Source organism: Bombyx mori, chromosome 13 (genome assembly GCF_030269925.1).
Source record: "Bombyx mori chromosome 13, ASM3026992v2".
NCBI lineage: Eukaryota > Metazoa > Arthropoda > Insecta > Lepidoptera > Bombycidae > Bombyx > Bombyx mori.
In genome coordinates, this window is record NC_085119.1 from 17,752,681 (window position 1) to 17,773,856 (window position 21,176).

At 43.7% G+C, this 21,176-nt stretch overlaps 1 protein-coding gene across 10 annotated transcripts in view; it reads left to right on the forward strand.

Annotated features, from left to right (window-relative positions):
- Positions 1–21,176, forward strand: part of LOC101735795 (MOB kinase activator-like 2) — a 56,255-nt gene that overhangs the window by 13,236 nt on the left and 21,843 nt on the right. For 2 of the 10 annotated variants that reach the window (XM_038015107.2, XM_038015106.2), the window contains one exon: positions 13,792–13,848. The exons of 7 other annotated variants lie outside the window; for them this stretch is intronic. In XM_038015107.2, the coding sequence (XP_037871035.1) occupies positions 13,832–13,848 (17 nt within the window). In that variant the 5' untranslated portion in view covers positions 13,792–13,831. Of the gene's footprint in view, positions 1–13,791; positions 13,849–16,339; positions 16,589–21,176 lie in introns of those variants that run through there. One more of the 10 variants, XM_038015101.2, reaches the window with a different exon arrangement.

Below are 21,176 nucleotides of genomic sequence, written 5' to 3' on the forward strand. Positions count from 1 at the left end.
CCATTGTTGAACTATGTTACATATTTTTTGGTCATCAAATCCGAATTATTTTGCCAATCCAACCAGTGCATGAAGATCTTTAATCTGTTTTAATGTATTTTCCGGACTTAAGAGTATTATCTTCTCAAGAATCTGGTAATTGGAAGGTATTCTATGTTGATTTTTTTTTATTAACTTGACATTAAAGTCTATGCACCGTTTCCTAATATTATTTATAGACTGTCGAGATAAATTGCTTTTACTAGCATGAGATTCGAAGAGATGTCACAAATGTGCAACTGGATCTATATGATCATCTATATTGATTGTAATGAAAATATTGTCTGTTGTAGCAGCGCCTGGTATTATTATTCTAACGCAGATATATCGTAACAAGGGCATCAAAGTTTCGAAGAGTCCTTATTCTAACCTTTAAATACCTTTACTCCAATTTGAACGACATTAAGAATACTTTTAAAAAAACAAAGGTATAACCGGTTACTCTCGTCAGTGTACATTTCTGAAAGCAATGCCGCTAGCTAATGAAAAATGTAGTTTTAACTCTTCTTATTGTGCTAATAACCTTACTACAGCAGGCTCTATGGACAACCAACGGGTGTCACAAACCTTTAATATTAACCTTTAATTTAGTGGGTCCTTCCCACAGTTAATTGTTTGAAACAGTGCTTTGTATTCATCCTGACGCTTTGGTGAATTAGAGAACCAGTTGTATGTCTCTCTTATCAAAAATTCTATGTTATGTCGTAGATTTCTGTCAGACGCGTGTCTGACCGCCAGCTGTAAGGAGTGGCAAATGTATCTAATGAGGATCAGATTTGGTAAATTAAACTCTCTCTTTAAAATTTCAATTACACTGTTATTTCTGGCCGTCATTACTGACGCATTGTCGATGCCGATACCGATCATATTTTGTATTGGAACATTATGTGTCACTATACAACTAGCATCAGCTCTTTCAATAGGCTCCAGAGACAGAAATGACGATAAAACGGTATTCATATTCAGGCTAAAGTATCGTATTACAATTCCAATGTATTTTAATATGCTAACGTCTGTAGACTCGTCTAAAATAATGCCATATGAAAAATGAAGTGCCGAAAATGAGGTGCCGGAACATGATTTATAATTTGTGTATATTTAGTTCTATGCATTTTTATATCTTTGGCCCACTTTGAATCACAAAAAAACTTCTTTGCAAAGGTCTGTAAGATGGTCAATATTCGAAATAGAAGTATGTTCAGCAATGAACAAGGCAAGTTGAGCTTCGGGTTTTTGGCTACTATTTGTATCACTAGGTATAGAAGACTCCTCAATATATAAGATAGAGCATATACGATATTTGCGAACGTTCTCTTTGGCAAATTAAAACCTTTCGAGGAGTCTAGACTAGGAGAATATCAATGGGTTTCCGACCTGGCAGATCAACCATCGACCAAATCTTCTCCCTACGACAGATCCATGAGAAAACTCTTGAGTTTAATGCTGACACGTATCACCGTTTTATTGATTTTAAGGCTGCCCATGACAACATACACCGTGATTTCCTATACCAGGCTATGTATGAGATTGGCGTACCACCGCAGCTTATATCTTTAACAAGGATGACACTGATTGCATCGCAAAGCATTATTAAGATTCGAACATAATGGACTAAGGCAGGGTGCTGCCCTCTCCTGCCTTCTTTTCAATGTTGCGCTCGATAAGTGTATCCGTGACTCAGCGATAGGGACGACGGGCAATATATATTACAAATCCGTTCAAGTACTGGGATATGCGGATGATATTGATGTCATTGGCAGATCATCTCTCGCAGTAGAGAGTGCATACCTTGCTCTCGAAGCCGGTCTCCAAGTAAACGCAGACAAACTCCTGAGGGTGTCGAGGGACGCATGTGAGGACACAGCGCATAAAATCATTGGCCAAAATACTTTTGAATCTGTGAATGACTTTGTATATCTTGGTTCTCTGATAACAAATAATAGTGACATAACAGCAGAAATAGTTAAGAGAATATTGTCGGCGAATAAATGCTACTTCGGCCTGCCTAAATATTCTGTTCCAAAATTCTGTCACGAAATATCAAAATTCTTCTGTACATAACCCTACTGAGACCCATTCTTATTTATGGCTCAGAGACATAGGTACTCAGCAAAAAGGATGAGAACCGGCAACTTTTTTTTATTACTTGATGAGTGGACGAGCTCATAGCCCACCTGGTGTTAAGTAGTTACTGGAGCCCATAGACATCCACAACGTAAATGCGCCACCCACCTTGAGATATAAGTTCTAAGGTCTCAAATATAGCTACAACGGCTGCCCCACCCTTCAAACCGAAACGCATTATTGCTTCATGGCAGAAATAGGCAGGGTGGTGTTACCCACCCGCGCGGACTCACAGGAGGTCCTTTAACCAGTAATTACGCAAATTATAATTTTGCTGGTTTGATTTTTATTACACGATGTTATTCCTTCACCGTGGAAGTCAATCGTGAACATTTTGTAAGTACGTATTTTATTAGAAAAATTGGTACCCGCCTGTGGGATTGGAACACCGTTTCATGGCTAGATACGAATACTCCGGACGTCTTATCTTTTAGGCCACGACGATTTCAAAGACATTGTTTTCCTCCAGTTTTGTATGTTTGTTTTTTGTTTGCGGACTTCCGAATATGGCACTATGGCATCGTGAGATAGTAGTAACCCATCTGAAGTTGAAGCCATAATCCAACAGCATTAGCTGAATGCCGATGCGCTCTGAATCATAGTATTATCTCATCATCACACCTATCATTGTCAACCATCATCAATCAAAAATTGTTTTCTGGTAAACTTCAGGTACAGCTTTCTATCAAGTTAAATTCATTCTTGTCACCAGATTCAGATGCTCGTTCAAAACGAAAGGCCCAAACTTCACCGATAGTTCTAATAAAATAAGCCAAGTTTGTAATGAGACCTCTGGCATTTAAAAGGAAAATGTGAAAATATCAAATCTCTCTTGCTTAAAGCTTCCAATAAACTCTTAATCATTTTTATACATTGTCTTTTGTTTCATTAAAGATTACACTAATTTATATTCAGTGCAAATTTGGAATTCCAAAACCATAAATGTCACACCAGATAATAAACAATGTATTAGCCAAATCCCTCATGATGGCTGGGCTATGAAAATACGCTTAGACCTTAGAATTAAAGTCGTGACAGTTAAATGAATAGTTTTTTTTTTGAGTTTATGGCCTGGTATCTAGACCTTTAGTAAATGAATAGTTTATAATCAATAGTCATAGATAAAACCCAAACATGGCGTTTATGACACCGTTTTACTCCCTTGTTGATTCTTCATTTGCAAAACGAATGTAGTTCTCAACTAAAGAGTTTAGAAACTAATAAGTAATCGATTGAAAGGTTGTCAAACCCCGTTGTTTCTCTCTGACAAGGCACTACAAAACCACTCATCTGTAAAGTTATGGTGGTAAAATCGTTGAACTGCAAAGTTCTCATATAGAAGAAATAAATAATAGTTTTAAAAAAACTAAAAAAAAAGTTTTTACAGATTATTTATCCGATAAACAAAAATTGAAAATATTTTTTTTGTAAAAATAGCATCGGGTCTTTTTAAGATATCATCAAAATGATAATCCCTCGACTCATACCTGTCAATAAAATATTTTTAACTATTGACACCGTGCACTATATTTATATTAAATAACTAGCTGTGCCCGCTACTCCGTCCGCGTGGAATAGCGACTTTGGGCAGCAGTTTTAGGACATATCTTTTGGTTTATAAGCACCGTCATTTAGGTATTTAGAAAAATCTAATTTAAAGTAATGCTTCTCTATACACGACATAGACGTATAGCCATCGGGGATCAAAGCATACAGGTTGCTAGGATTGCTAACATGTGACAGAGTTACATAACCGTGTGACCGAGTTGACTGTGTGAAAAGCAGTTAACACTTATATCTACACCCACAACTTTTAGCGTCTGACCTTGGGCTTTATTTATTATCATCACGAAGCATAGGCTCGCTGGAAACGCGATCGGTAATGAGTTGTGCTTCCTGTTCTTTTAGTGTCTCCCGAAACCAGGCAAGCTTTTGCTGTCCGAACCCTCTGAGAGCTCAGACGGATTTCCCTATCAGTAAAGGTCTCAGACTCAAGCGATAGTGCATAAGCCTCGCAATCGGCAGAGAGACGTGCTTCTCGTTCTTCAAGTGTCTCCTGAGACCAGGTAATTGCTGTCCGAGCCCTCTGAAAGCTCAGACGGATTTCCCTATTAGTAAAGGTCTCAGACTCAAGCGATAGTGCATAAGCCTCGCAATCGGCAGAGAGACGTGCTTCTCGTTCTTCAAGTGTCTCCTGAGACCAGGTAATTGCTGTCCGAGCCCTCTGAAAGCTCAGACGGATTTCCCTATTAGTAAAGTTCTCAGACTCAAGCGATAGTGCATGCGCCTCGCGATCGGCAATGAGACGTGTTTCTCGTTCTTCAAGTATCTCCTAAAACCGGGCATTTGCTGTCCAAACCCTCTAAGGAGCTCGGGCGGGATTCCCTATCAGTGAAAGTCTCAGACTCACGCGATAGTGTATAAGATTCATGATCGATGGACAAACTTGCGTCACGCTGCTCCCTGTTCACCCTAATTCGAGTGGTATTTTTTTGAGAACAATGTGAACTCAATCGAGATTCTCGCTGAGCCGAAGTTTCTCTAACACGAAACCTCGCCTGACGTTCCTGAGATGTAATGAGTATTGCCTCATGACCTGCTTCAGATTTCTGTGGTCGAACTAATTTCATTCTTTTAGCATTGCTGCTGCACTGGGAGAGGTTGGATCTTTTTCGAGGCATTCTTACAATAAGTAGTACCTACTAACACAACGTTGTTTGGTAAACACGTACTTATCATAAAACTAAATTATAAATACTTACAGATTATTATACAGTTTAACTTTATTACAGTTTTTTTATACAATTATTAATAACTATTAAGTCGTGTCAACCTAATCTTTTAACTATAGAAAGCAAACGTGCCTATCTATGGCTCTCGGCGCGCTTTATATACCCGCGCGGCCGCACAGGCGTAAACAATCTACAAATGCCCAGCTACGTGATTCTTTAAATGGGCATAACTTTTTTATTTATGAACCGATTGACATGAAACAAACACTAAATGTTAAGTAAAGCTTACCACAATAAATTAGTGAAAACCACATTTAAATCGGCGTAGCTGTTTCTGAGATTAGCGTGCACAAACGCACAGACAAACAGACAAAAATTCTAAAAATCATTTTTTTGGGTTCTATTGCGTTCATAAAGCCCCCTATAACAGTTTTCCTGAGTTATCTTCCATGTACAGACAGCGACCAGTTACGATTTTATTATCTGTATTGATTAATATATTTATTTCCTATTTATTTGAAACTGTTACATGCCACCGTAAATTAATTATTTTTCCTTCTCTTAGTCGAACTAGACACAAGTACGTACTATACGTAGCAGGCAAATACTATTCCATTTTATTATACACGTTTAATTTTCGTGCGAAAAATACTAGCCGTTATGCTGCTTAGGTTTCAGACATCACTGAACAGTGATAATAAAGTGTCAGTTCGGCAGGAACACGGGCAGTAATGTGCAGAAAAGGTTTTTTTTTAATTTAAGTGCGATATAAAAGTGTAATAATTGTGGTTTATTAATTTTAGTTTTTGCCCGCAACTTCGTCCGCGTGGAATAGTTACTTTGGCATAACGCTAAATTTTACCCGCCCCTTCATTTATGTAGAAAGTGAACATATTTTTGAATAATAGAATATTAAGGAGCTATTTAAGGTACCAAAATCACGCTTTTTAACCAACTTCAAAAGAGGAAGTTATCAATTCGACCATAATTTTTTTATCTATGTATGTTTACCGATTTCTCGAAAATGCTTGAACCGATTCTGATAATTCTTTTTTCTTTTTTTTGTTCGAAAGGGTTAGCCTTCCCAAATGGTTTTGTAATCATCAAGATCTGATGATGGGATCCTGGAGAAATCCAGAAAGATCTATAATTGTCAAAGCCTATCTTGAAGTGATTTGGGTGTTTCAATGTTGTAATGAATAACGTGTTTATTTGGATAGGGATTAATATCATCTTTATAAAAACACCTTTACAAATAATGCGGACCTTATTTGAAAACTTTTAAAGAGGAACAATTTTATCATACATTATTTTAGCGAAACTTTAACCGTTTCCGCAGCGCACACAGCGGACGCTTTCAAAAGGGAAAAATACCCCGATTTTGAAACATTCTTTATTGGTGCTCCGCTTGTATTGGTCTTAGCGTGATATTATATATATATATATAGCCTTCCTCAATAAATGAGCTATTTTTTTTTTCTTTTTGTGCATAATATCTGGACGATCTCATAGCACACCTGGTGTTAAGTGGTTACCGGAGCCCATAGACATCTACAAGGTAAATGCGCTACCCAACTTGAGATATAAGTTCTAAGGTCTCAGTATAGTTACAACGGCTGCCCCGCCCTTCAAACCGAAACGCATTACTGCTTCACGGCAGAAATAGGCAGGGTGCTGGTACCTACCCGCGCGGACTCACAAGAGGTCCTACCACCAGTAATTACGCAAATTATAATTTTGTGGGTTTGATGTTTATTACACGATATTATTCCTTCACCGTGGAAGCCAATCGTGAACTGAAGTCTATTTGACAATAAAATAATTTTTCAAATCTGACCAGTATTTCCTGAGATTAGCGCGTTCAAACAAACTCTTCAGCTTTATAATATTAAAAAAATATATAATATATTAATTATAGATTTGAAAATGTTCACAAATGTGTGAAACAACAACTTTCTAGTTCTTTTCTCAAGGGTCTACGTAGTTTGACTATGTAAAGTCCTACTAATTTAACGTAGGCCTGCTTGTCTCGGATGCGGAATGGTAAGCTTTAATGTATAATATGTATTACGACGCTGCAACGCAGAAACATTCCAAGGTGAGGGTAATTAGTAGACGTTAACTGACCAGTTATCTTCACGTCCTAATTACTCGTTCGTTCATCGACAATTAACATCATTTCCGCGGTTTGTTTCACAGTTGTCCGCTTGTCGATATTTTACATCGTGACGTAAACAATGCTACTGTAGGCGAAACGGTACTGTGCCCTGGCCGCGAGTTAAGATCACTACGCCACTGTCGCCCTGCCCTGGTTCCTGCAGGTTGAGGCTCACTGCTGATTGCCAGTGACGAGACTGACGAGTGAACCTCTGTGTGCGGGCGTGTTCTGCTCGGTTCAGCAGCGACGAGTAGTGGCGGGCCATGTTCGATTCCTACGAGGGCATCACATCATGCAAAATATGTTGACGGAGCAACTGAGAGAAAGCGTTTTTCTCTAATTGCAGTAACATATCGTCGAGCTCGAGATAGGGATCAAAACCCGACTCCCAAGGCCAGGCCAGTTCGGGATCCAGTGGGGGCTAAGTGGCGGAGACTCATGAAGTCGTCGTGGCCTAAAGGATAAGACGTCCGGTGAATTCGTGTTGAGCGATGCACCGGTGTTCGAATCTCAGGCGGGTACCAATTTTTCTAATGAAATACGTACTTAACAAATGTTCACGATTGACTTCCACGGTGAAGGAATCATCATCATCATCATCATCATCAGCCTTTATCTGCCCACTGCTGGACATAGGCCTTCCCCAATGCCTTCCACATAATGCGGTCCTCCGCCTTCCGCATCCAACGACTTCCCGCCGTGCGCACTAAGTCGTCAGTCCACCTGGTTGGAGGACGCCCCACGCTCCTTATACCCATCCGTGGCCTCCATTCGAGGACTTTCCTCCCCCACCTGGCGTCGCTGGCTCGACAGATGTGACCGGCCCATTGCCACTTCAGCCTGCTAACTTTGAGAGCTATGTCGTCGACTTTGGTTCTCCGTCGAATTTCTTCGTTCCGGATTTTGTCCCTTAGAGAAATACCTAGCATAGCTCTCTCCATCGCCCGCTGTGCGACTCTTAACTTATGGGCCAGCCCTGCCGTCAGTGTCCAGGTTTCCGCGCCGTAGGTCATAGCGGGGAGAATGCACTGGTTAAAGACTTTTGTCTTCAGGCATTGAGGAATTTGCGAGGTGAGTATTGCACGGAATTTCCCAAATGCCGACCAACCCAGTCGTATGCGTCTCTCAATCTCTGTATTGAAGTTACCACGGCCAAGCTGGATAGCCTGACCGAGGTAGACAAAGTCTTTTACCTCTTCAATGACTGCATTCGAGATGGTAACTTGGCCCGGGACGATTTTATCATTGAACATGACTTTCGTCTTGTCAAGGTTCATCCGCAGTCCCACGCATCGGGAAGCAGCATTGAGATCGTTGAGCATACGACTGAGGTCCTCCAGCGATTCCGACATTAAGACTATGTCATCGGCAAATCGAAGGTGTGACATGTACTCTCCGTTGACGTTGATTCCACATGTTTTCCAGTCCAGCGTCTTGAAGACATCTTCAAGTGCAGCGGTGAACAGTTTCGGAGATATAACATCTCCCTGTCGGACACCCCGCTGCAGCTTGATAGGTCTAGACTGGCAATCCTGGATTTGTACGGTCATCGTCGCGGCTTCGTATAGACTTTTCAACACCTCGATATAGCGATAGTCTATCTGGCATCGCTGTAAGGATTCCAGAACTGACCAGGTCTCGATAGAGTCAAAGGCTTTCTCGTAGTCCACGAAAGCCACGCAAAGTGGCAGATTATATTCTGTAGACTTTTCTATAATCTGTCTGAGGGTGTGAATATGGTCTACGGTATTGTAACCCTTTCGAAACCCAGCCTGCTCCGGTGGCTGGCATTCATCAAGCCTTCGGGCGAGACGATTAGTAATGACCCTAGAAAAGACCTTGTAGACGTGGCTCAAAAGAGATATCGGTCTATAGTTCTTCAACAAAGTTTTATCACCTTTCTTGAAGAACAACATGACCCGACTCCTTGTCCACGCCAATGGTGTAGTCCCATTGTGTATGACGGAATTGTACAGGCTCCGTAATTCCTTCAGGATAGGAACCCCTCCGGATTTCAGTAGCTCCGTAGTAATTCCATCTTCACCAGGCGCTCTACCATTTTTGAGCTGTTCCAGGGCCATCCGAATCTCCCCGATGCTGATGTCCGGGACATCATCCGAGTAATGCCGAGTAAGTGGTGCTCGGCTGTCACTAGCTCGGTTGGCGGGTGTAGGTAGAGAAGTGTGCATTGCGTAGAGTTTGCCATAATATTTTTCGACCTCGCCTAAGATTTCTGGCTTGGAAGTAACTATAGAACCATCTTCTCGCTTAAGCTTAAGCAGAGGAGCACTTTTAGACGTCCGTACAAGGGCTTTAAGGCCTTTATTGCGCTCTATCGCAGCTTCAATGCGTCTAGCATTAAAGCTACGGTAGTCACGCCTCACCATCCTCCGGACGTCCTTATTTAAGGTTGCGTACTCTGCTGTAGCTCTTGCGGATGGAGTGGCTTCTCGTCGTTTCCTCATTAATGCCAGAGTCTCAGGGGTTAGCTTGGCTTCACGAACTCTCCGCTGTGATCCAAAGTATCTTCCACCAACTTCACGTAGTGTCGCCGCCATGTTCTCCACCACGTCGTTCACGTCCTCATTGGGATCCAGCAGACTGAATCGATTTTGAAGTTCCAATTGGAACTTCTCGGAAACTTGGATGATTTGGGGAAGAGACGGGCGCAGAGTCGATCTCATCAACCGGGTTCTTTCAAGCCTTATGTCGATATTTAGGGTTCCTCGAATAAGTCGGTGGTCACTGCCGGCACTAAACCTGTTGACCACTGAGACATCCGTAAATATTCGCTTCTTATCCGCCATGATGAAATCGATCTCGTTCCGTGTCACTTTGTCGGCACTTTGCCAAGTCCATCTCCTTTGGGGCTTCTTTTTGAAAAACGAGTTCATCAAATAGAGTCCCTCCATCTGCAGAAAATTGACAAGCATTTGTCCTCTGTGGTTTCTCGTCCCCAAACCATACCGTCCAATTATGGATTCGCCTTCCCCTTGTATTCCCACTTTGGCGTTGAAGTCGCCAACTACAACGGTGAAGTGGGTCTTGGTGGTGTTATGAATGGCCTTAGAGATGTCTTCATATAAGGCCTCAACCTCACAATCAGGGTGTGTCGCCGTTGGTGCATACACTTGCACGACCTTGAGTAAATATCTCTCTGAGATTTTAACTATAATGTATACCACCCGCGACGACACACTCGATAGCTCCAAGACGTTGTTAGCGATGGCTTTGTGAACGATGAAACCAACACCGCCTTGAGAGAGCTGGTCTCCTTCACGGTAGTAGAAGAGGTTTCCAGACTCGAGGATGACGGTGTCCTCACCCTCTCTACGGACCTCCGAAAGCCCAAGGATATGCCATTTAATGGACCTCAATTCTACTTCCAGCTCTTCCACATCCTCATCTCGCCTCAAAGTCCGGGTGTTAAACGTGCCAATGGTCAATTGTTTATGGTCGTCCTAGGTACGACGTTAAACTTCCTCATCCTGGGTACGACGTTAAACTTCCTAGTTGCCAACCCGCATGCCCAGCGTGGTGACTTAAGGGCACAAACTCCCCAATGATAGGACACAAAATGCAACGGCCCCCAGTACCCGGCAGCTCTACTATTCCTGGCCACGGTGGCGGTCACGGTAACGGTAGGGCAGGGGGTGCGAAGAATCCCCGGTCGGCAGGCCACCATAAACAATTGACCATTGGTGAAGGAATAACATCGTGTAATAAAATCAAACCCGCAAAATTATAATTTGCGTAATTACTGGTGGTAGGAACTCTTGTGAGTCCGCACGGGTGGGTGCCACCACCCGCCTATTTCTGTCGTGAAGCGGTTTCGGTTTGAGGGGTGAGGCAGCTGTTGTAACTATACTGAGAACTTAGAACTTATATCTCAAAGGTGGGTGTCGCATTTACGTTGTAGATGTCTCTGGCCTCCAGTAACCACTTAACACCCGGTGGGCTGTGAGCTCGTCCACCCATCCAAGCACTAAAAAAAACTTGCGCTTGGCGCCAAATACGTCAGATATAAAGCATTATGAACCAATTGGCCGCGACTTTTGTATATGGCGAAGACTACCAGCCACTTTGTGAAATAATCCACAATAACGTGGCCACTATCACGTTCAGTGAATAGTTCGGCAAGGTCTAGAAGCTTTCCTGGGGAGCTCTTACATTGTATAATGTTAGTGCTGGTCGACTGTGTGTCTCGACTGTCCTTGCCACTGCACAGCACTTACATCAACAGTCCTCCACGCTGCTCCCTACAGTAAACTAAATAAAATTGCTCTCCATTTTCAGCAAAGTTCTTTACGAAACTCTCAGCAAAATCCGTCATTTCGGTCACCGTTCGAACCGGTCGAATCCGTCGCTTGCGACGAAGGGCTCGGCGAGTAAATTAACCCACAGACACGGCCCACTGAGTTTCTCGCCGGATCTTTCAGTGGGTCGCGTTTCCGATCCGGTGGTAGATTCTGCGAAGAACTGCCCTAGCTGGGGCCAGAGTTATCAAAATTTCTCAGGTTGAGCCCATGTCCCGCCTGGGACCTACCCGTCTGGGCGTCGCTGGAATAGTCTCTTAGGCGAATAAGTAGGTAAAAAAAATCTTGTTCCTCGTGTAAGTTACACATGAACTTGCTGACCACAATCGTCTTATCGATATTCATGAAACGCGCTAACTTCCTCTATTAATATTTGAAACTTGAAGATATTGCACGGGACCCATGCATTCAGTTTGAATTTGAAAAAACATTTATGATGCTCGCACACTAGTGTAAAACTCATTTATTCATGTTGCCAGGACTCGACAAAGCCAAAACTAATAATATTGTAATGTCCACAATCTCAAGGCGTACATATTGATTGCAATGATGGTGCGGTTTGTGTTGGCGATGACGTCACGGGCCACTCGAAGGCCACGGAGACACAATGGACCGACAGAACTAATTGGCTCGTGCATAACTCATTGATAAATAAATAACAGCTTATGTGACTTATCGACTCAATTATATGATCTTGATTTAATTACAGATTACAGATACAACATAACGTACTTTCTCATAAATTTACCTTAATATACTTACTTTCTTACTCTAAACAAGATATTATTATAGAAGTCATTAGATTCATCTCAGTTATAATAGTTTCATAGTAGTGTACTGTAGCAGTGTGGAGTCTGCGGATAAAAAGAAGAAAAACAATGATTCATTGTATTCTATTAAAGATCACTAGACAAAAACAGAATTTTACAGTTCGGGTCTGCATCCAAAACTAATTGATTTCATTGATAATCCGATAGTTGAAATGTGTGAAATAAAATTATGAAACGAAACAAAAACCCGACTGCACATAAGAACTAACGAAGAAGCTGAAAACCAGCTCTACTATATCTCTAGGTTACTGTAATGTAAATATAACTTGAGTGTTAGCACAGGAGCGCGGTACGAGGACCAGAACAAATCAAAGTCCCCGTCCGCAGTACCTTTACTAACGTATAAACGTACAATTGATATTTACACCTAACTAGCGGTCCGCTCCGACTCCGCTCGGGTCTTTAACAAAAACTTCAACGATGTTTGACGTTGTTTTATTGTTTTATATAAAAGAGCACTTATTGCGGCACAACTATAATAGTTATACTGTCGCGACACTTTTTGTAAATAATAATGTGTCCTGCAAAGTCGTAGGTAGTCGTAGTTTTGCAAAGCACGCGATGTAAATAATATTTTAGGTAATTTGTTTACACCTTGGGTTACATTATTGGAGTTTTAGTAAGGATCCCTAATTTTTTTCAAAAAAGATTATAGCTTATGTCACTCGGGAATAGTGTAGCTTCCAAACAGTGAAATAATTTTTCAAATCGGTTCAGTAGTTTCGGAGCCTATTCAATACAAACAAACAAACAAATCTTTCCTCTTATAATATTAAGTATAGACCATACGTTATACTAAAGAAGTTACAGGCAAACAATACCATCAAATAGGAAAATAACTGTCTGCCTGTTACGTTTTGACGCCCACACTAGGGAACTGATTTTGACGAAATTCGGTATGGAACAATAGTTTAACGCTTGGGAAAAAATATTGGGAACCTTTCGTGTCAGTCCTGAGCACGGGGCTCTGCCCGCGATACAACACGTAGTCCACGCAGGCGGGGCTGCGGGCGACCTAGTGTGTTCGACGAAGGCATGTTATAGACCCCGTTGTTCGCCCTGATATTTTTAATACAGCCAGGTTTTTCATTTCATTTTAATTTTAATAAAATCGCACGATTTTTCTAAGGAAACAACAGTGATTCTATTATCACAAATATTTCATAGGTGAAATGGAATTATTAGTTTTGTTAAAACACACCTTGGAGTAGATTTTGCGGAACTGGTACTCTGACATTATTCATTTGACAAAGGTATCGACGTAGTGTAGGCTTGTCTCTAGTCTAATTTGCTATCTATTTTATAATCGTCATCGTAAAATGAGTGCGAGAGGAGATATCGTCAAAACCTGTTTTGGGCGTCATTGTTCCAATATGGTGACGCGAGCGGCAGAGATACGAAAGTGAAAATTCCGAAAGAGCGCGTCCAAATTTATAAATAACCTAATTTTCTAAGCTCTCGGATAACTTTCCCGGTAAAAGCACCAAATGACTTGAATATCTAATAAAAATAAGTGTGCGGAGAGTTGAGTCGCATGCCGTGCGCTGTGTCGTCTCCGAGCCAACATTTACAAGAGTGTGCTATTGTTCCAGGTGAGTGAGGCCTCGCGAGCGCCACGTGCATGTCCCTATCATGCTGGACTGCCTCTGGTAAGTCCGCCCCGTCCCCGTCCTCGCACAAGTATCTTCTTGTAACTAAACACTAATCCTTTACCTATAAACGTGGATCCGTTTCTAGAACCTATCATATCTTCATGGTCGTCCTCTTTGGCTGTCGTACTGACGGGGCAAGCGTTCGTTTTGAATGTACGGTGATGGGGAGATGATGTAAATCGACTCGACTCGACCTCAATCCTTCAACGATAAAGGGCGCGGTGCGGCGGCGGCGCGACACTCAACCCCACAGCTACTATAAGCCCTGTATCCCTCCTCTCATGCCCTCTCTTTGTTTATAATAATAAGAATAATAAATAAGTAATTGAGCAAGTAAGGCATGCACGGTCATCCGGCCCTAAAATTAGGATTCCCTGTGTTACGGGTACCAGAGACTGAAATACATACTTATATATACCTAATAAACACCCAGACAAAGAGCAAATAAACCTGTTCATAACACAAATGGTTGCCTGATGGGAATCACACCCGCGACCCTCGGTGCAACAGTCAGGGGCTCTAATTATTATTACTACACCGCCGAATCAGTTAAGCTTATAATCATACAAATTCTATAAATATTTAATAAATGTTTTTTGCGACGTTATATGTATCTAATGATTACGTCGGGGCGATTTATTATTAACTATTTGTTACTTTAAAAATAACGATTTAATTAAAGTTATCGTTGTGAATCCCAGGGGCCGTCATAAATATGGAAACAATGATCGGTCGGCAACGGCAAGTTCGAGCCCCGCACAGCGACCGGCGACCGCACCACTAGTGTTGCTCTGTTCACTGCTGACGCTGTCATTGAAAGGCAACTTTTAGTCAATTCAGAAATGAATAGACTTGATCGACCTTGAAAATGTCCCGGTTCCAGTTGCAATAACATAGTTGTAGTAAGTTTGTTCCGTCGAGAAGCACAGAGGTCGCGGCGACGCAAATCTTGTTCATCGTGCAAGTCAATCCGTGGATCTACGTCGGAACAACGACTGCGGATTACATACACTCGCTTTCTAATTGTTAACGTTAATTTTGATTGGGAGTTCCGTTTCTCGAAATTAATATGAACTAGTGGTCTTGATTGACTCAGTACGGTGGGTAGTGCATTACATGCATTGTAGAAGGGTATTAGCAACTGATTGTATGAAGCGACGCGATTCCACCACAAACATCTGAAAAATGCTTGAAACGTCTTCAGCAGCAGTAGACCACAAGATGTCGTCTCTGTGCGTGTGATTCCGTACCATCCGTCCGCAGCGGCTAGGCGGCTGGCTGTAGGACGCTATCTACTCCTCGGGCCGTGTGACTATCGCTGTCTCAATGGCAACCGGCTAAGAGAAACGAGCACTCCAAACCTATTGAGGCCCAGTACCTAGTTTTATTTCATTTTTATTACATGACTTCTTTTCTTCAAACGGTTCATTTGAACAATTTTTAAAATATTTTTTAATTAATGAAAAGCTAAAATGGTATTCGCGGCTTACTTAGATGAGATTCATTAACGTGGACTCCCGGCTCCGCTTACAACCTCGGCTACGACACCAGCTGACGTCATCAGACAGTCGTGAGTTCGGATGCGCAACTACGTTTAAAGCAATAATCAGAGATTCTCTGTTTCGGTATTAACCTATTGATCTGTATGATATAGTAACAGTAATGTAAGTCGTCAACAAGAGCGTGTGTGTGGACGGACGTGACGCGAATGGCCCGAGTCTTCCCACCACATACTCGTACTGTACTACAATGACAATGACATGACGGTAACCAATCAAACTGGGTGATTCTAGCTGCACCGCGAAAGCTGTTGTGTTCTACTGTTGCCCATACGACGCAGGACCGTGAAGGTACCGTCTAATCGCCACGACATTCAATGCTTTGAAAAAAAGTATATTACGTGTCTTCGCACATTCATAAAGAAATAATTCGATGTCAATGATCCTGTTTGCGTTGAAACTTTTTTGGTTCACGCAGGTTTGTCAGATGTATGGGAATGAAAGTAGGTCCCCCGTCCCCCGTCCCCCGCCCCCCGCCGCCCGCCATTCGCGAACAGCTGATCGTGGCCCACAAAGACGTTTCCTGGTGTGTGTGGCCGCGTCACTCTTGTCGGACCACGTACAGTGTTGCACTATCGTTTCGCATTTGTTAACCTTGTCACGGTGATTTATATTTCGAGAAACCTGTTTTTTAGAGAAACGATTTGTTATGATTCAAAACTTTTGAATAAAGTAAGTACTCTCGCGACTTGAAACGTCTGAAACTCGAACATTGAATTACTATCAGTGTACATTTGTATAGTAAGTTTATTGCATTTGAATTTTCTACCAGGTAGAGATGTCCTCGGACACCCGTCGTTTTGAATGATAAACACTGAATAGTAAAAAATATAATAATATGAATCGATTGAAGAGTTTGAAAGTCAGTTCAGACTCGTGAGGAGCGGGGCAGCGGGGCAGCGGGTCTGGGGCGCGGAGGGCGGAGGGCGACGGTCCGCAACAGTACCGCGCCGACCGCGAGCCGAGCTGTTAGCGTGTTGCGATGCTCGCTGGACCGCACTCGGTGGTCGCACTGAGCCAGAGACCAGCGCCCGGGTAGTGCATGTGATGCTGCGCTCGGGAGGCATGGTCGGCCTGTCGCCGCCGCCTCACGCCCGACTCTCCCTCTTCGACTCTTGCCATCGCAAGATCAGACTCATCGGTGGTGGACCAGTTGCTTTCCTCGGAGGACTCGTTGCGTAAGTTTTTGCCTTGCTTCTGATCTGCCTATCGTCGTCAGCGACGTCAGCACACCAAGAATTATGCAAACTCTGTACGGTCTCGTGTCGCGAACGTGTCTCTCATCCGCTAGGTTCATTACTTGATTACATAAATTATAAAGGAGAACGTTTACTTGAAATTGACTGATGAACTAAAATCAACCAGAAAATACTAAATCATTTCACAAGTGTCGGTCGCCTCATTCATTGTACGTGTCCACGTGTCGATGTATTGTCGAGCTGATAGAGACGCACGACCGCACGACACTGCGTTGTCTGTTGTTTATTGTTGTGGAAGCGAAGCCGAGCTGTCACCCGCCCGCACGTGTGTGCGCGGCGAGGCCGGGGGAGGAGGGTGGAGGGTGGTGGTGGTGCTGCAACACGGGACGCCTCGCTTCGGATGACCTTCACCGCTAAATTTGTACGCGGCCTGTCAACTGTCGTGCGCCGTTGCATTCTCTCACCGACAGACAACATACAACATACAAAAATCGCCTGAACAAATCGAGGTGTCAATCAATAAGCACATTTGGAAAATTCCACAACTGGCGGCCTTTAATGTGTGAGTTTCCTTCCATAGTTGTTTTCGGCGATGAAATTAATAATTCTACACGCGTTGAACTAGATTGTGCGCGAATGTCACATATATAATGAATATAAACACGACACACTCGAAACAAAAACTGCAATAAAAAATATGTAATAGGTACATATTATTATAACAAACGAATTAAGTGAATTAAAAGTGTACGGACATGTGCCCTGAACTCTTAAAAATCTCACATGCTAAACCACACAAACAAGACCGAGTGAAGTGGTCATGTGGAGCGAGAGGGACTTGCCTAATAATCGGACTCATTTACGAGAAAACGTTCGCGCCTCACAAGAGCAGCGGCACTGTCGCGCCTCCGCGGCCAGCTGGGGCTCGCTGGAGGTCATCGCGCCCGGTACCGGTCGACTCATAAGGAAATTCCGCACTCAACTAATCCTGATTTGCCATATTGAACAGTTGCCAAATAAATGTGAAATGCACTTGCTAAGGAATATGTGCTAGAAACATTCATTGTTCCCGAACTCGACACCCAGACTGGTCGTGTGGAGTCCACCTCTAGAAGGATGGTCAACTAGAACGAGGTCGTTCCAACGAATCAACGAAATTATAATATTAATGAATCAGCTCGGATGAGGTTGTGCTCCCCCCACAAGGACGACCTACACTCTGTGTATGAGCGGTGTATTGTTTGCGTGCCGAGTTGGTACCGGGTGCGCCGCGCCGGTCGGCAGCCGCTCGCGTTGGGCAAGCCGTTGCAACTTCACCTTCACGCTGCTCTGAACCCCTCGACAATCACTATCTATTCTGCAGTCTATTGCGTTGCTCAAACAACATTACGTTTTGGAATTACTCGGATTCATATTAATTATTATGCAGATAACATGACTGCATACTTTTAACTTTCACATCAAACTCGGTAAGGTGTATGGAGGTCGGCATAGGGCACCCTAGTCAGTGAAGCGCCAGCGCTGTGTCGAAGGTCGCTGCGGCTGCGGCTGCGGCTGCGATACAACGCGGAGAGCGCTCTGTTAATACACGCAGGCCTGTCTGAACTATACAGTAATAGACTGTTGAGTAGTGTACACTTTGTGTTCAAACAAATGTTTAGTTTGTGAAGAAATTATACATAATTATGTAGTGAACTTATGTAGGTAATATCGGTGACTCGGTGGTGCTCGCTGACCGTGGCGTTGAGCGTCGTGGGTTCGATTCCCAGATCGGCCAAACATTGCGTGTTAAGCTTTAAATGGCTCTCCTGTAAAGTAGCAAAAATGTCGCTTAAACCAAATAGCCTCTCACCCGTCGATATAGTCTCACATTATGTAGGTATTTGACAATATTGAGCCAGTACGTGTACTTATATGTTCCCCGGCCGCTCCAGGGACGGTGCAGCGCGACACCATCAAGGCGGGCTCTCGGCTCGACGACCGGGAGACAGAGCGCAGCACATCATCAGATCTGACTTGGGTTGTCGTCATGACAGACGAACGATGAGGAGACCGGCCACTGTACTTGCGTTTCAATAGTCAGTAATTAGTTTATGTAAGCTGCAGCCGGAACTACTAGTGTCTACTCATTTAGTGAGATTAGCTGAACATGACATGCCGTGAATACCTATTATAATACGAGTAGATATAACTGTAGGCACAACAATTGTTCGCGCTCTAAATACAAACCGTAACGAGTGTTTCCACGTCGCCGGCGACGCCGCGCCGTTTCCCGCCTCTCATTGTTTTTCAATTGCGTGTTGCCGCGTCCACTGTGACGTAACACGAGCGCCTCGGGTCATGTAGGCGCAGAAAGAACCGTTTAAAGATATGATCCTCGTGACATCGAACAGTCATGCTTTGAAACGCAGATTTCTACAGTGTCGTGATTAGTCGTGATCAGTCGTGATCAAGTCGCGTACTGTAAAAGCGCCTCCGAGAACGACGTCCGCTGCAGAGACGGACCAGATCACTCGCACTCTGAGCGCGGACGTACAGTTATTACTTCAACCTCAATAATTACTTACAATTTAACGCTTCACAATGTCGAAAATGTCTCCATATCGTGAACTAAACTCATGGATTTAACGAAGGCAATAGATGTTTTAATTTCTCCTATTGTAAATGTCGCGTGTGCCGGATAAGACGCCCGGTGCATGAGGCGTGTCGAGCGATGCGTTCGAATCCCGCTATTATTGTAATGAAATACGTACTTAACATATGTTCACGAATCATTTCTGAAATGAAGGAATAATGTCGTGTAACATAAATCAAACCCGGCACTTTCGTTGTGGACGTCTCTGGGCTCTGGGCGGGGGCACTCATCTAAGCAATGAATGAATATCGAGTAGCTACAGACAATTTGCTTGCGATCACGAAAATAGTAATGAAAAGCCATAGAGTCAAGGACTATTCAGATGAATGACAGATGAGCTCAGACATTGTTTTCCCAAAATACTGGCTAAAGTAGTCAAAATATCAAAAATTCAAAATAATGCAAATATCAGATACTATTAGTTCGTCAACGACGACGAGCTGCAGGGTCAGGGACGACAGCACCTCACTAATAGCTACACGACATGTAGCTAGTGTCCTCTACATAATTATACGACATGGATTTGTTTCCGTCCTCCTCCTCTTTTTTTTTTTTTTCCTACCTATGCTGATAGCCTTGAGAGGCTATTTCAGCTTTACCCTAACGTGTGTAGGTGAGCTCACGGGGCTCAAACCGGAGAGTTGCTAACACTGACCCTAGCAAGAGCAGTGCTTCGCAGAATCTACCACCGGATCGGAAACGCGACCCACTGAGAAGATCCGGCGAGAAATTCAGTGGGCTGTGTCTAGGGGTTAATTCGCTCGTCGAGCCCTTCGTCGCAAGCGACGGGTTCGACGAGGACGGTGACCGGTGCTTGTGGTGCCTAAAAGCACCGTTAATGGATCGGGAGGATCCGTAATGACGTGCTTTAGGCGACGTCGACTGTTAACCACTCGGTCTACAGGATCGGGTATGTAGTTTCCAGCGGCCTCTTGTCGTGCCGCCTTCTCGAAATGGCGCAATGATGCCGACTGTAGATACTTACTGACAGAGTCGAGCTCCAGGTCATCGTGGAGCTCGACGTTCCTCAGGAACCATGGTGCTCCGACGGCTATCCTGCAGAATCGGGATTGAATAACCTGAAGGGGCTTCAAGTTGGTGCGGGCTGCGTGAGCGAATACTACGCTTGCATACGTCATAACGGGGCGTATGCAAGTTTTGTAGAGAGTTACCTTATTACGGAGGGAAAGTTTGCTTCGCTTGCAAAGCATAGGGTAGAGACGTCCTAATATGAAGGCGGCACGGTCGCGTACCGTTTTAATATGGGGACGGAATGTCATCCCTCTGTCGAGGGTGACGCCTAGGTATTTAACCTGCGAGGCCCACGGTATGGGCTGGCCAAAGAGAGTGACGGGGCTAACGGCGGAGGTGTTTGCGCGCCTATTAGGGAGTGGGATGCTCGAAGTGGTATTCGGAGGGCGACCCTTTTTGAAGAGCACCGCTGTGCTTTTCGTGGGGTTGATGTCGATGCGCCACTTCCGGAACCACTGTCCCATGGTGGCTACTGCGATCTGGAGTCGCCGATGCAGCAACGACATCTTCCTACACGAGTAGTAGATAGCCGTGTCATCGGCGAAGAGCGCTAGATGGGTCTCCGGAGACCGGGGTATATCATTGATATACAAACTAAATAATAACGGGGAGAGCGCGGAGCCTTGCGGGACTCCGGCAGTCAGTTGACGGGGACGAGAACGAGTTCCCTCTACTCGATATCGAAACGAAAGGTTCGACAAGAAGTCTCGTATGATGAGCACGAGTCTGTCTGGCACTCCCATGTTGTACAGTTTGTAGATCAAACCGTTGTGCCAGACTTTGTCGAACGCCTTCGCGATATCGAAGAAGAGGGCGCCGGTCGGGATGTCCTCCTCCTCGATAACGTAGGCCCCGCTCGCCCTACTTACATCCCGGAGAACATGCACAGGACAAGTTTGG